General features: G+C 67.0%; 1 protein-coding gene across 7 annotated transcripts in view; it reads left to right on the top strand.

Moving 5' to 3' along the window:
• The window catches only part of SBNO2 (strawberry notch homolog 2), a 43,440-nt gene extending 31,705 nt beyond the window's left edge, over nt 1-11,735 (top strand). For 5 of the 7 annotated variants that reach the window (XM_082623680.1, XM_082623682.1, XM_082623681.1 and 2 more), the window contains 25 exons: nt 264-418; nt 526-659; nt 740-830; nt 929-1,072; nt 2,557-2,674; nt 2,953-3,058; nt 3,478-3,631; nt 4,361-4,537; nt 5,026-5,123; nt 5,873-5,955; nt 6,863-7,054; nt 7,288-7,457; nt 7,962-8,093; nt 8,529-8,664; nt 8,739-8,851; nt 8,977-9,048; nt 9,159-9,267; nt 9,373-9,447; nt 9,535-9,681; nt 9,759-9,853; nt 9,925-10,017; nt 10,175-10,306; nt 10,523-10,599; nt 10,692-10,882; nt 10,971-11,735. In XM_082623680.1, the coding sequence (XP_082479806.1) occupies nt 264-418; nt 526-659; nt 740-830; nt 929-1,072; nt 2,557-2,674; nt 2,953-3,058; nt 3,478-3,631; nt 4,361-4,537; nt 5,026-5,123; nt 5,873-5,955; nt 6,863-7,054; nt 7,288-7,457; nt 7,962-8,093; nt 8,529-8,664; nt 8,739-8,851; nt 8,977-9,048; nt 9,159-9,267; nt 9,373-9,447; nt 9,535-9,681; nt 9,759-9,853; nt 9,925-10,017; nt 10,175-10,306; nt 10,523-10,599; nt 10,692-10,882; nt 10,971-11,443 (3,467 nt within the window). In that variant the 3' untranslated portion in view covers nt 11,444-11,735. The remainder of the gene's footprint in view (nt 1-263; nt 419-525; nt 660-739; nt 831-928; nt 1,073-2,556; nt 2,675-2,952; nt 3,059-3,477; nt 3,632-4,360; nt 4,538-5,025; nt 5,124-5,872; nt 5,956-6,862; nt 7,055-7,287; nt 7,458-7,961; nt 8,094-8,528; nt 8,665-8,738; nt 8,852-8,976; nt 9,049-9,158; nt 9,268-9,372; nt 9,448-9,534; nt 9,682-9,758; nt 9,854-9,924; nt 10,018-10,174; nt 10,307-10,522; nt 10,600-10,691; nt 10,883-10,970) is intronic. The other 2 variants (XM_082623684.1, XM_082623686.1) reach the window with 1 other exon arrangement.
• The last annotated feature ends 435 nt before the right edge of the window (nt 11,736-12,170 follow it).

Below are 12,170 nucleotides of genomic sequence, written 5' to 3'. Positions count from 1 at the left end.
TCCTCCGGCCAGGGGCGCCCATCTCCGGGGTCCCTGAAGGTCCCAGGTCCCCTTAAACCGCCAAGGCAGGTGTGGGAGCTGTGGGAGGGCTCCGGGGGGCGGTTCTGTAATTGGGGTTGTGCTCGTCACTGGGCACAACCGGAGACAGGCGGAGGGGGCAGTGGAGAGGTCAGCCGCCTTCCTGCTCTGCACCCATGGGCCGTGCCCCCGACCCTGTCCAGACCACGCCCCTGACCTGCCCCCGCCCCACCATGCCACTCTAGCCAAGCTTGGGAAGCAGCACCCGGACCGCGTGGTGGAGACCAGCACGCTGTCCAGCGTTCCGCCACCGGACATCACCTACACCCTCGCCCTGGCCTCCTCCGACAGCGGGGCCCTTTCCGCCCTGCAGCTAGAGGCCATCACCTACGCCTGCCAGGTGATCCCGGGGTCTCCCAGCAGGTCTGCATCCGGCGTGGGGGCGGTCTCAGTGCCCACCCTGACCCTGCCGCACGCTGACCCCTGCCTCCTCCCCCACTCCCGCAGCAACACGAGGTCCTGCTCCCCAGTGGGCAGCGCGCGGGCTTCCTTATCGGCGATGGCGCGGGCGTGGGCAAGGGCCGCACGGTGGCCGGCATCATCCTGGAGAACTACCTGCGAGGCAGAAAGAAGGCCTTGTGGTGAGCTGTCCCTCCCTGGGCACGGGGCGGGCCGGCAGGTGGGCAGGGGGTTCCTGAAGCCTGCTGGCTCGCACCCCCAGGTTCAGCGTCTCCAACGATCTCAAGTACGACGCAGAGCGCGACCTGCGGGACATCACCGCCCCTGGCATCGCGGTGCACGCGCTAAGCAAGGTGGGTGGCCCGCAGCCCCTCGCCTGGTAGGGGTGGGGGTCCCGGAGCGCGGGCGTGGCTATGCCCCAGCGCGCACCGATGCCTGGCCCTCTCCCCAGATCAAGTACGGCGACAACACTACCTCAGAGGGCGTCCTCTTCGCCACCTACTCCGCCCTGATCGGGGAGAGCCAGGCAGGCGGGCAGCATCGCACGCGCATCCGGCAGATCCTGGAGTGGTGTGGGGAGGCCTTCGATGGCGTGGTATCCTGGCCGTGATGAGGGGGCGGGGCCGAGCGCAGGGGGCCGGGAGGGGCGGGGCCGAGTGCACAGGGGCCGGGAGGCCTGGGTCCTGGTGGTGCTGGAGGGTGCCGAAGCGCGGGAGGAATTCCCGGCAGGGAGGGCCTGGTGGCGCAGGCTCGCCCTCAAGGACCGCTGTTACCCGTCCCTGGCCGTCCGGCTTGGCCTCCTGGCTCCAGCCGGCTGGACCCCTAACCACAGGGTCGGGGTGGTGTTTGCCGCGACACCGCGGGCAGCGGGGCCGGAGGTCTGGGGGCGCAGAGCACTTCCTCCCCTGTCCTTGTCCGGCCCCCAGGCTGGTCCCACCCAGGCTCCGTGGGGGTGGGGCAGGAGGCAGGCCAGGAGAGCCAGAGCACAGCTAGGCCAGAGGCCCCGCTGCTCCAGCTCTGCCAGCTGCTGTGGGTCCCAGGCTCTTCCTGACTGGGCCGGAGCCCCAGGCGTCTCCCTCCTTTGCTCTTCAGCCTGAGATCACTTTCTTTTTGCTCCCACCAAACTGTAGGAGACAAAAGGAAAGTCCACCAGGGACTGCCCTGGTGGTCCAGTGGTTAGGACTCCCCGCTTCCGATGCAGGGGGCACGGGTTTGATATGTGGTCGGGGAACTGAGATTCCGCAAGCTGCCTGGTGTGGCCAGAAAAAAAAAAAAGGAATGTCCATCAGGCTGTAGGAAAAAGAAGTATAGGAGACTATAAGCTGGAGTCTGATGCTTGACTGGTGTTAATGTTTTCTTCTTTCACATATTCCTCTTACCAGTAACAGCCTTCAGGCCAACCCCCCTTGGCCTTCTCCCCAGTTGCTCCCCGCCTCCACACACACACACGCACACACGCACAAGTGCCACAGCTTCCCCTGGGGATTTCTGCAGGGGCCCTTAGAGGACCCTCGGGCTCCGATGAGACAAGGCCTGTGGGCCCTCTTCACGAGGCATAGTCTGTTCAGAGCTCCCATGAGCCAGAAGAAGCAGCAGGGTTACTGATGCTTCTGGGCGCCCGGTGTCAGGTGACACCTCAGCTCGGCAACAGCAGCGTAAAAAAGTAGCAGTGTTAACCTCACACCTTGGGGGCTGCCTGATGGCATCAGGCTAACCTCACCCGTGTTTTGAACCCCTATACATACGTGTGGACACATGTGCACGTGCATGTGGCACTCACACCTTGCCTTTCAGGTAGGTGCATGACAGACATACTTGTCTGTAACTTGCTGTTTTTCCCCCGAAAACATTAAGAACTTTCTGTGTCTTCCAATTCCTGTCCACGTTGTTTGGGGCCTAGAGGCTGTTTCCCTCTGGCTTTGGTGGCCTCACACACCCCAAGGACCCCACCCCGTGGCCAGATCCCCCCAGGCACCTTCCGGAGTTTCCCCCAACCAGGAAGGGACCACCTAGGGTGTCGTGGTGGGTCTGTGGGGCGGCCTGCCTTCCAGAACAGTCCTTAACCCACGCCCACCCCAGATTGTGTTCGACGAGTGCCACAAAGCCAAGAACGCCAGCTCCACCAAGATGGGCAAGGCCGTGCTGGACCTGCAGAACAAGCTGCCCCTGGCCAGGGTGGTCTATGCCAGCGCCACAGGTGAGGGCCTGGTCATCGATGAGCGAGCGATGCCTGCCCTGGCGCAGCTGTGTGGGGGAGAGAGTGGGGGGAGCGTCTGGTCTGCAGCCCAGCTCCTGCCAGGCCCTGTTCTCAGACACCAACCCCTGTCAGGGGCCTCCCCTCTGCCAGCTGGCCGTGGGCACTTTCCCGAGAGCCTCAGGTCCCTATTCCTGGCCCTCGTGCCATTTCTGGGGCCACACCTGAGGCCCCGACCTTCCCAGGTCGGAGGAGCTGATGGTGGCTCCCCCTTCCCCCAGGTGCCTCTGAGCCCCGAAACATGATCTACATGAGCCGCCTGGGTATCTGGGGTGAGGGCACGCCCTTCCGGACCTTCGAGGAGTTTCTGCATGCCATCGAGAAGAGGTGCGTTCTTTACCCCCGTGCCCACCCCCCACATGATGGGAGTGGGGGCCAGGTGTCACCCTCACCCCTGCCCATGCTCCTCTGGCAGCCAGAGAGATCTTAAAATGCAAATCCCATCCTTTCTCTGCCTAGTACTTCCCATTGGTCTCGGGGGGAAAGGGCCCCCTCCCCACTTTTCCTGCTCCCGTGCAGGCCCCTCCTTGGTCCAGGCAGACCACCTTCTGTCTGTTTCCAAGGCACACCAGGCCCTTGGTGGCCACAGGGCCTTTGCAAGTGCTCTCTGCTCCATGCACCTGGCCCTTCCTCGCTCTCCAGGGCTCAGTGCTGGGTGACAGCCCCTCCCCGGGTTGCTCTGTCCCTGGGTGGAACCTAGCATGTGGTCCCAGGCCATTGCCCAGGCAGCCTGTGTTCACCTGCAGGGGTGTGGGCGCCATGGAGATCGTGGCCATGGACATGAAGGTCAGCGGCATGTACATCGCACGCCAGCTCAGCTTCTCCGGCGTCACCTTCCGCATCGAGGAGATCCCGCTGGCCCCGGCCTTCGAGCACATCTACAACCGGGCGGCCCTGCTGGTGAGCCTCTGACTGAGTGGACAGCCTGCATGTCCCCTTGGAGTTACGCCCCCGTCACCTTCAGCGTCTGCCCTTAAGGACACCACAGGGATTAGTCAGACTGTGGACAGGAGGGAGCACCTGGCCCGCCCACCTCGGTCTTTGGCAGGAGCCCAGCATCTTGATCCTGTTCAAGTTGGGGATTCTGTATGGACTGTACGCCCGTGTCCCCGCCTCCCCTCCCCACGATTTCGTGAGCACGTTGCCCCCAGGACAGAACCCAGAGATGGTGGCCATTTTCAGTCTCTCTCCGTGGGGCTGTCCTGGGCGCTGCGGGGTGGGAGCACCTCCCTGGACCCACCTGCTTGATGCCTGGATCCCCCCAGTGTGTCAGCCACAGATGTCCCAGACATGGCCCAGTGTCCCCTGGGGGCAGGACCGCCCTGGCGAGACCCCTGGTCTGAAGTGTGGAGAGTCAGAGGCTGCTGGCAGGGAGCTGGCAGGGAGGGTATCCCCGCTGCCTCGGGAGGCGGTGTCCACCCACCCCTGGGCTGCACGAGCGCCATTCCACCACGGCCTCGCCAGCATCACACTTGTTTCTTAACATTTCCGACCGTCCAGCTATCGCCAGGGCCCCCTTGTTGCTCTACTTACAGCCCCCCTTCCCTGGCCCACATTTCCACGGGGCGGGGGCAGCCGGGGTCCGGGCAGAGACGGTGGTAGTGAGCTGAGCCGGGCGTGTCATTGCAGTGGGCCGAGGCCCTGGGCGTGTTCCAGCAGGCAGCCGACTGGATCGGCCTGGAGTCACGCAAGTCCCTGTGGGGCCAGTTCTGGTCGGCCCACCAACGCTTCTTCAAGTACCTATGTGTTGCCGCCAAGGTGCGCCGGCTGGTGGAGCTGGCCCGGCAGGAGCTGGCCCGGGACAAGGTGAGCTGGGCTGTGCCGGGCCCCCTGCATCCCTGTGTCAGGGGCGAGTGGGCAGAACCCGGCATGCGTGCCAGCCTCATGATTGCAAAGGAGCCTGCGTGTGGCTGGGCCGAACCCGCAAGGATGGGGCTGGTGAGGGCGATGCTGAGGCCCAAAAGGTTCTGGTCCCGCCTTGCCCCAGGCTCCCTGTGTGCAGGCTGGGCTGGTGAGTCCCCAGAAAGAACAGGGCAGAGGATGGGGGTGGGGGTCTGGGAGCTGAGGCTGGCTGTGGGCTGCCAGGTGGACTTTCCAGGTGGATCTGGGCTTGTCGGGGCCTGGCAGCCCGAGGGACACAGGGGTGGGAGGAGGGAAAGACTGAGGCCCGCCCTGGGTTTCAGCTAACAGGACAGGGCGGGTGTGGGGTCTGGGGCTTCCCTGGGGGCCCCTCTGGGGCCCCGCGCTCCGGGGCTGGTGGGCAGGGCTCTGCTCACTGCCACCCACCCCCGCAGTGCGTGGTTATCGGGCTGCAGTCCACGGGTGAGGCGCGTACCCGGGAGGTGCTGGGCGAGAAGGAGGGCCAGCTTGATGGCTTCGTGTCCGCTGCCGAGTGAGTGATGCCTGCTGCCCAGTGGGGGCTATGCCGGGGACCCCTCCCTGTGCAACCCACCCTGGGGCCGACCTGTGGCCTGGCCCTGCCTGTATTCCCAGCCTAGGGAGCGGCCCCGGCCCTCAGTGACCTTAGGCCCAGCTCGCGTTATAAAGCAGAAAGGGTAACCGTGGGGAGGCCAGGACTCGGAGGGCGCTGGCCGAGGGTCCCAGGGCTTTAGAATGAGGCTTCCCGGTGCCCGCCCCCACCCCCCCACGTGGGAACCGTGCCGTTTCAAGGACGGCACTGATTTTAGGGACTGGCCTTGGTGGTCCCCGAAGCCCCTGGCCTCCCTTCCCACGCTGGGTGAGGGTCCCAGCATGAGGCCCCTCGCCCGGCTCACCTCATCCTGGCCCCTCCCCCTCAGCCCAGCGTCACCTCCCTTCCCCTGGGACCCCATCCTGGGAGCCTCCCCATCGGCCCTCAGAGGCCGTCAGCGCGTGTGGGCAGAGCTGTGGGCCCTTTGACGGCGGGAGCCCCACCCAGCTTCCCACCCACGCTCTGTCGATTGCCCACCACGTGTGGGTGGGACCCCCACCCCCATGTCCTTGCAGCTCCTTTCCCCTCCCACCCGCCTTCTCTGAGCCCCTGCACCCAGACCCACCCGCGGGGCCCCCTAGCGCTGGGTGTCCCCACCAGTGCAAACCCACACACGGGACCCAACCCCTCCAGGTCTCCCAGCGAAAATAAACTCTGCTTCTCACTTTCAGAGGCGTCTTTCTGTCGCTAATTCAGAAGCACTTTCCTTCAACCAAGAGGAAACGAGAGAGAGGACTGGGCAGTAAGCGAAAAAGTAAGCGCCCGCCGCCCGCCTGGACCTCGGGTGCCTTGTGGCCTCCTCCCTTGCTCCTGCCGCCTCCCTCTGGCCTCCCTCCTTCCTGAGCCTTGATCTGGGTCAGCCTGTCACTCCCACTGCCCCCTCTGCTGCTGGCTGCACAGCCATGTGGCCTGACCCCTGATGCCCTCCCCAACTCTCCAGGGCAGCTGGTCAGTCATCTAAAACCCCCAGCGCTGCAGGATGGGGGTGTGGCTAGCGCATCCCCCACGGCCTCTAGCCTCAACCCCAGAAGGCGGGGCCTTGCACTCCCCAGGTGAAAGTGAGCCCGAGGCCAGAACCACACTGGTCCGGGGACTAGGATGGAGCCCTTAAAAGCACCCCGGGATGGGGCAGTGGCCTCATAGCACCTTCTGGCATGCACTGCTCGCTGTTCTTCTAGGCAGAGGCTGAGCATCCACTCCCAGAGGGGAAGTAGGGCTCAGAGAAGCAAAGCAACTTACCTGAGGGTACACGGCCAGCCTCGGGGGCCCAGTCCTGCCCCTCCCACTTCCTGGGACTGGCCTTCTGGGTGTCCTGGATGGTAGCTTAGTTACGTAGGCCCCTGGACCATCGCCCCATCAGGGCCTGGGCTTATTCTCTGGCCAACCCACCCAGGGCCGCCCTGTGAGGGTGGGCGTGTGGCCTCCCCAGGCACCACCCGAGGACACACTGCGGTGTCAGGAAGTCTGGCGGGGATGTTAGAGGTGCCCCTTTACGCCACGCCCCGGCAACCAGCAGAGCCCAGACCTGCCAAAGGTGGATGGAGCAGGGGGCTCTGGCCCTGAGCCCTGACCATCCTGGCACCCGGGCCTGTCCCCGGACCGTGCCGCCAAGACAAAGGCGCGGGGCCAGGCGGCAGTGACCCTTGGCTGCTCCCCTGCAGGGCGGCCGCGGGGCCGTGGGGCCAAGGTGCCCAGGCTGGCGTGTGACGCTGCGGGTGTGATCCGCGTCAGTGACGACAGCAGCACGGAGTCAGACGGCGGCCTGGACAGCGACTTCCACTCCTCCCCCGAGTCCCTGATGGACGATGACGTGGTCATCGTGGATGCCATCGGGCTCCCGGCCGACGACCGCGGTGAGGCCCGCGGCCGCCCCCACGCCCTCCCCCCATGTCCCTGCTTCTCAGGCTCCGAGTGCGGGGTTCGGGGCGCGTGGCTGGCAAGGGCTGGTGGGGCTTAGGGAGAAGGTTCTGGACCCCTGGCTCAGCCCCGCTCCCCAGAGACTCCCGTCATCCTCAAGGGCCAGGGCTGGGAACAGGGCCGTGGGCAGGCGGCCTGGACAGTCCCCCCTGACCCTCTGGCCCCACAGGCCCCCTGTGTCCCCCACCGCGGGACCTGCACGGCCCCGGTGTCCTGGAGCGGGTGGAGCGGCTGAAGCAGGACCTGCTGGCCAAGGTGCAGGCGCTGGGCCGGGAGCTGCCCGTCAACACCCTGGACGAGCTCATTGACCAGCTCGGGGGTCCAGAGTGTGTGGCGGAGGTGAGCTCTGGTGCCCCCTGGTGGCCAGCTCGGCGGTGGCAGGGGGAGCGGCTGCTGGGTCCAGCGTCCCATGTCCTGCTCTACCCCTTCAGCCACTGCCGCCCAGCTGCATGCCCACCTCCCCCGCACGCCCCCTGGGCCAGGGCTCCCAGGCCTGACCCCCGAACCCGTCCCCCACCCTGTCCCCCCTCCCGTCCTTCCTTCCCCCTGTGCTCCTGTGCTCTTTCTTGGGACGTCCCTCTGGTGCCACCTCAGTTTCATCTTGGCTCAGGCGGCTGGGTTGCCATAAAAAAACTTAGGAAGATGGCAGTTAACATTCCTGCTGATGGCCCCGTGGGCACCCGAGCCTGGCAAGAGGCCGGGTCCTGGCAGCCCCCTGCCACACACACCCAAGAGCCCCAGGGTCCCAGGTGGGGGGACAGGGAAACTGAGGCCCACGGGGACCAGCCCCTGAGCGACCACAGCGGCTGACAGCCTGTCCCCTCGCCCCCACCATGGCCACAGATGACCGGCAGGAAGGGCCGCGTGGTGTCCAGGTCTGACGGGACAGTGGCCTTCGAGTCCCGGGCGGAGCAGGGCCTCTCCATCGACCACGTGAACCTCAGGGAGAAGGAGCGCTTCATGAGTGGAGAGAAGGTGGGGTGCGAGGCTGTGCCTGGAGGGCGCCCCTGTGCACCTGCGCATGTGCCAGGAGGCGCAGGGTCCCGAGCGGCTGGCTGGAGGACCACCAGCCGTGTGTGTGTGTGTGTGCTGTGCTCCTGTGCCTGTGTGGGGCCCCGCCTTCAGCCCGAGTCCCACGTGCCCTGTGTCGGTGCCTGGCCCACCGCTTCTCTGGGCTGCCCTGTGGGAGCTGATGTCCACAGGGCAGGCAGACCCTCTAGGGGTGACCCGCGATGGTCCAGACTCCATTCTAAGCCTTCGGAGACACCTTCACGGACACACGTCTGAACTTCCTGTGGGGGTCCCCCCAGGTGCAGCCGGTTGACCCAGGGCACACAGGGTGCGGGGCGAGGAGGAGCAGGCTGCCCGCCCTGCCGCCCCACAGACCTGTCCCCATCCACATCCCTCTAGCTCGTGGCCATCATCTCAGAGGCCTCCAGCTCTGGTATCTCCCTCCAAGCCGACCGCCGGGTCCCGAACCAGCGGCGCCGGGTGCACATGACATTGGAGCTGCCCTGGAGTGCTGACCGGGCCATCCAGCAGTTTGGTGAGCCCCGCCCCCACCCCAGGCCACCCCACCCCGGGGCCTGCCTGGTCCCTAAAAGCCCTCTCTGCCTCCAGGCCGGACCCACCGCTCCAACCAGGTCTCCGCACCCGAGTACATTTTCCTCATCTCGGAGCTGGCTGGGGAGCGCAGGTTTGCCTCCATCGTGGCCAAGCGGCTGGAGAGCCTGGTGAGCCTGTGGGCGGAGGGGGGGCTGGGTGGGGGGCTGGGCGGGGAGGCTCCCTGGGGAGGGCAGAGGGCGCAAGGAGGAGCACCACGTGGGCAACGTGTGACCGCTTCCCCCTTCCCGGGCAGGGGGCTCTGACCCACGGGGACCGCCGAGCCACCGAGTCCCGTGACCTGAGCAAGTACAACTTTGAGAACAAGGTACCCGGGGTGGGGGGGCCAGGAGAGGAGGGTCCTCGGGGTGCCAGGACCCCGAGACCTGGGGTGCCCCAGCCTCTGACGTGGCCCGCGGCCCTCACCCCTCCCCACAGTATGGCGCCCGGGCGCTCAGCTGCGTCCTCACCACCATCCTAAGCCAGACAGAGAGCAAGGTGCCGCTGCCCCAGGGCTACCCTGGAGGGGACGCTGCCTTCTTCCGTGGTGAGCTGGTGGACCCTCCCCACCCACCCCAGGGGGACATGGGTGATGAGGGGGAGCCCCCGTGGGCTGGGGCGGGCAGGCGTGCGAGGCTCTCCCTCCCCACAGACATGAAGCAGGGGCTGCTGTCTGTTGGCATCGGCGGGCGCGAGTCCCGGTCCGGCTGCCTGGACGTGGAGAAGGGTAAGTCCCACGCCCCCGGCCCCGCACCTCCCGGGTGGGTGGACAGGGAGGGCTGGCCGGACGCAGCCTGAGGCCCCCTGTCACCAGCAGACTGCTCCATCAGCAAGTTCCTCAACCGCATCCTGGGGCTGGAGGTGCACAAGCAGAACACGCTCTTCCAGTACTTCTCCGACACCTTCGACCACCTCATCGCCGCCGACAAGAAGGAGGGCAAATACGACATGGGCATCCTGGGTGAGCCCTGCTGGGGATGCCCTGCCCCCCGGGCCCGGGCCCCCAGACCGGCCACTGACCCCGCTCACCCTCCCCAGACCTGGCCCCTGGCATTGACGAGATCTACGAGGAGAGCCAGCAGGTGTTCCTGGCCCCCGGGCACCCGCAGGATGGGCAGGTGGTCTTCTACAAGGTGAGCGGCTGCACCCGCCTGCCCCGCCCCCTCCCCTCACCCCCACCCCCCTGACGCCCGTGTGCCCGCAGATCAGCGTGGACCGCGGCCTGAAGTGGGAGGAGGCCTATGCCCGGTCGCTGGAGCTGATGGGCACCCACGACGGCTTCTACCTCTCCTACAAGGTGGGCCCCCCAGCAAGCCCCCGGCGCACCCCCACAGGCAGGACCCTGGCTGGTGGGCCGGGAGGGGAGGGCGGCAGTCCGCGCGGGCCCCCACACCGTGGGGACCCCTGCCCATCACGTGCGGCGCAGCCCCAGCCTCACGCACGCCCCCACCCAGGTCCGCGGCAACAAGCCCAGCTGCCTGCTGGCCCAGCAGAACCGCGGCAAGCTCTTCACCGTGTACAAGCCCAACATCGGGCGGCAGAGCCAGCTGGAGACCTTAGACAGCCTGTGCCGGAGGTTCCACCGGGTAGGCCCCGACGGCCCCGCAGTGCGCCCCCACTGTGCCCCTGGCGCGCCCCTCTCCTGCAGCCCCCAGGCCGGCCCTCCACCTCCATGCTCCGCTGCCCTGGCTGCCAGGTGCAGGATGAGCGGGCCTGGGGCCTTCGGACCTCCTGTTCCCCGCCTGCACGCTGGGGAGCACGGACAGGCCGCGGTCCAGGGGCTCACCCGGCTGTGTCCGCAGGTGACAGCGGAGGACGCCAGAGAGCACTGGGAGAGCAGCTACACCTTCTCGCTGACTCACTGCAGCCACAGCACGTGGTGAGGGCCAAGCGCAGCTTGGGGGGAGTCGGGGGGTGGGGGGGTCGCCCACGCCCGTGCAGCAGCTGGTCTGAGCCGTGGTCCCCCCGCAGGAACCGGCACTGCCGCCTGGTGCAGGAGGGCAAGGACTGCGCTCAGGGCCTGAGGCTGCGACACCACTACATGCTGTGCGGGGCCCTGCTGCGCGTGTGGGGCCGCATCGCCGCCGTCATGGCCGACGTCACCAGCAGCAGCTACCTGCAGATCGTGCGCCTCAAGACCAAGGACAAGAAGAAGCAAGTTGGTGAGCGGTGGGCGCAGGCGGGGTGGGGGAGGGGGCGCCCCGCCCCGCCCCTCGGGCCCTGACCGCCGGCCCCGCCCCCACCCCGCAGGCATCAAGATCCCCGAGGCCTGCGTGCGCCGTGTCCTGCAGGAGCTGCAGCTCATGGACGCCGATGTGAAGCGCAAGCAGGCGCGCGCCCGGGGTCTCCCCGCGCTGCCACCCGCCCCGCGCCCGCTCGTGCTGCCCTGTGGCCCCGGCGAAGTCCTGGACCTCACGTACAGTCCGCCGGCCCAGGCCTTCCCGCCGCCCTCGCCCTTCGCCTTCCCGGCCCCGGCCCCCGGCGGCCTGCTGCTGGGTGCCCCCGACGCCCCAGCTGACCCCGCGGCGCTCCTGCACCAGGGTTGCGACATCAACTTCAAGGAGGTGCTGGAGGATATGCTGCGCTCCCTCAACGCCGCGCCGCCCCCTGAGCCCCCCGGCCCGCTGGGCGCCGGTGGGGGCGCAGCAGGCACACCGGAGGGCAGCGGGGGCCCCGAGCGGCAGAGCGTCATCCAATTCAGCCCCCCCTTCCCCAACTCCTAGGCCCCGGGGCATCCTTCCCGCACGAAACTTATTTATCTGTAATAGGCGCCTTGTCTACGCTAAGCGGATGGTGAGCAGGGCCAACACCGCTGCGGACTACTGAGAGGAGCAGGCGGGGCCAGGGGCCCTTCGTCCGGCCTCCTGAGGCCTCCACTGCAGTGCCTTCCCACCGGTGCCTGGGCAGACCCTCGAGACGCTGCCGGCCCTGGGGGTGCCCTCCGCCCTGCCTGGTGGGCAGTGGCCATGTGCAGGCCCCACTCAGGACACTCAGGGGCCAGGCAGGGCCTGGGGGTGGGGGGCCTCCTCTGTGCCTCTGTCCTCTGCTGCCCTCCTCCAGGCCGGGGTTGGGGCTCCCACCCCACCCACCTTACCAGGCCCAGTCAGGCCTGGATCCCTGAAATCCACAAAACTGGGTGGCCCCAAGAGCTGGAAACTCAGGAAACCCCAGGTGCTCAGGGCCCCACCGCCTCTGGGGGGCTCCGTGGGGCAGATCTTCTATTAATATATGCAACCCCCTCCCTGCTCTCTGTGCCCTAAATTATTGCCCAGCCACCTCTCCCAGGGCCTGGAATCTCCTGCGGAGCTGGTGGGTGGCCCCCTGGTTTCTATGTGTATTTATAATGAATTCAAGTGTATATATGTAAAGAGATCTTTTTTAAATATATGTGCCTTTTCACTACTTCCCAGGCTGTCTGCTGCTCTGGCCTGCAGGGACGGTGGGGAGGGG

This window comes from Mesoplodon mirus (genome assembly GCF_964341445.2).
Source record: "Mesoplodon mirus genome assembly, chromosome: 5".
Lineage (NCBI taxonomy): Eukaryota > Metazoa > Chordata > Mammalia > Artiodactyla > Ziphiidae > Mesoplodon > Mesoplodon mirus.
The sequence above is the reverse complement of the archived record's forward strand: the minus strand, read 5'-3'. Positions and strand labels throughout refer to the sequence as shown.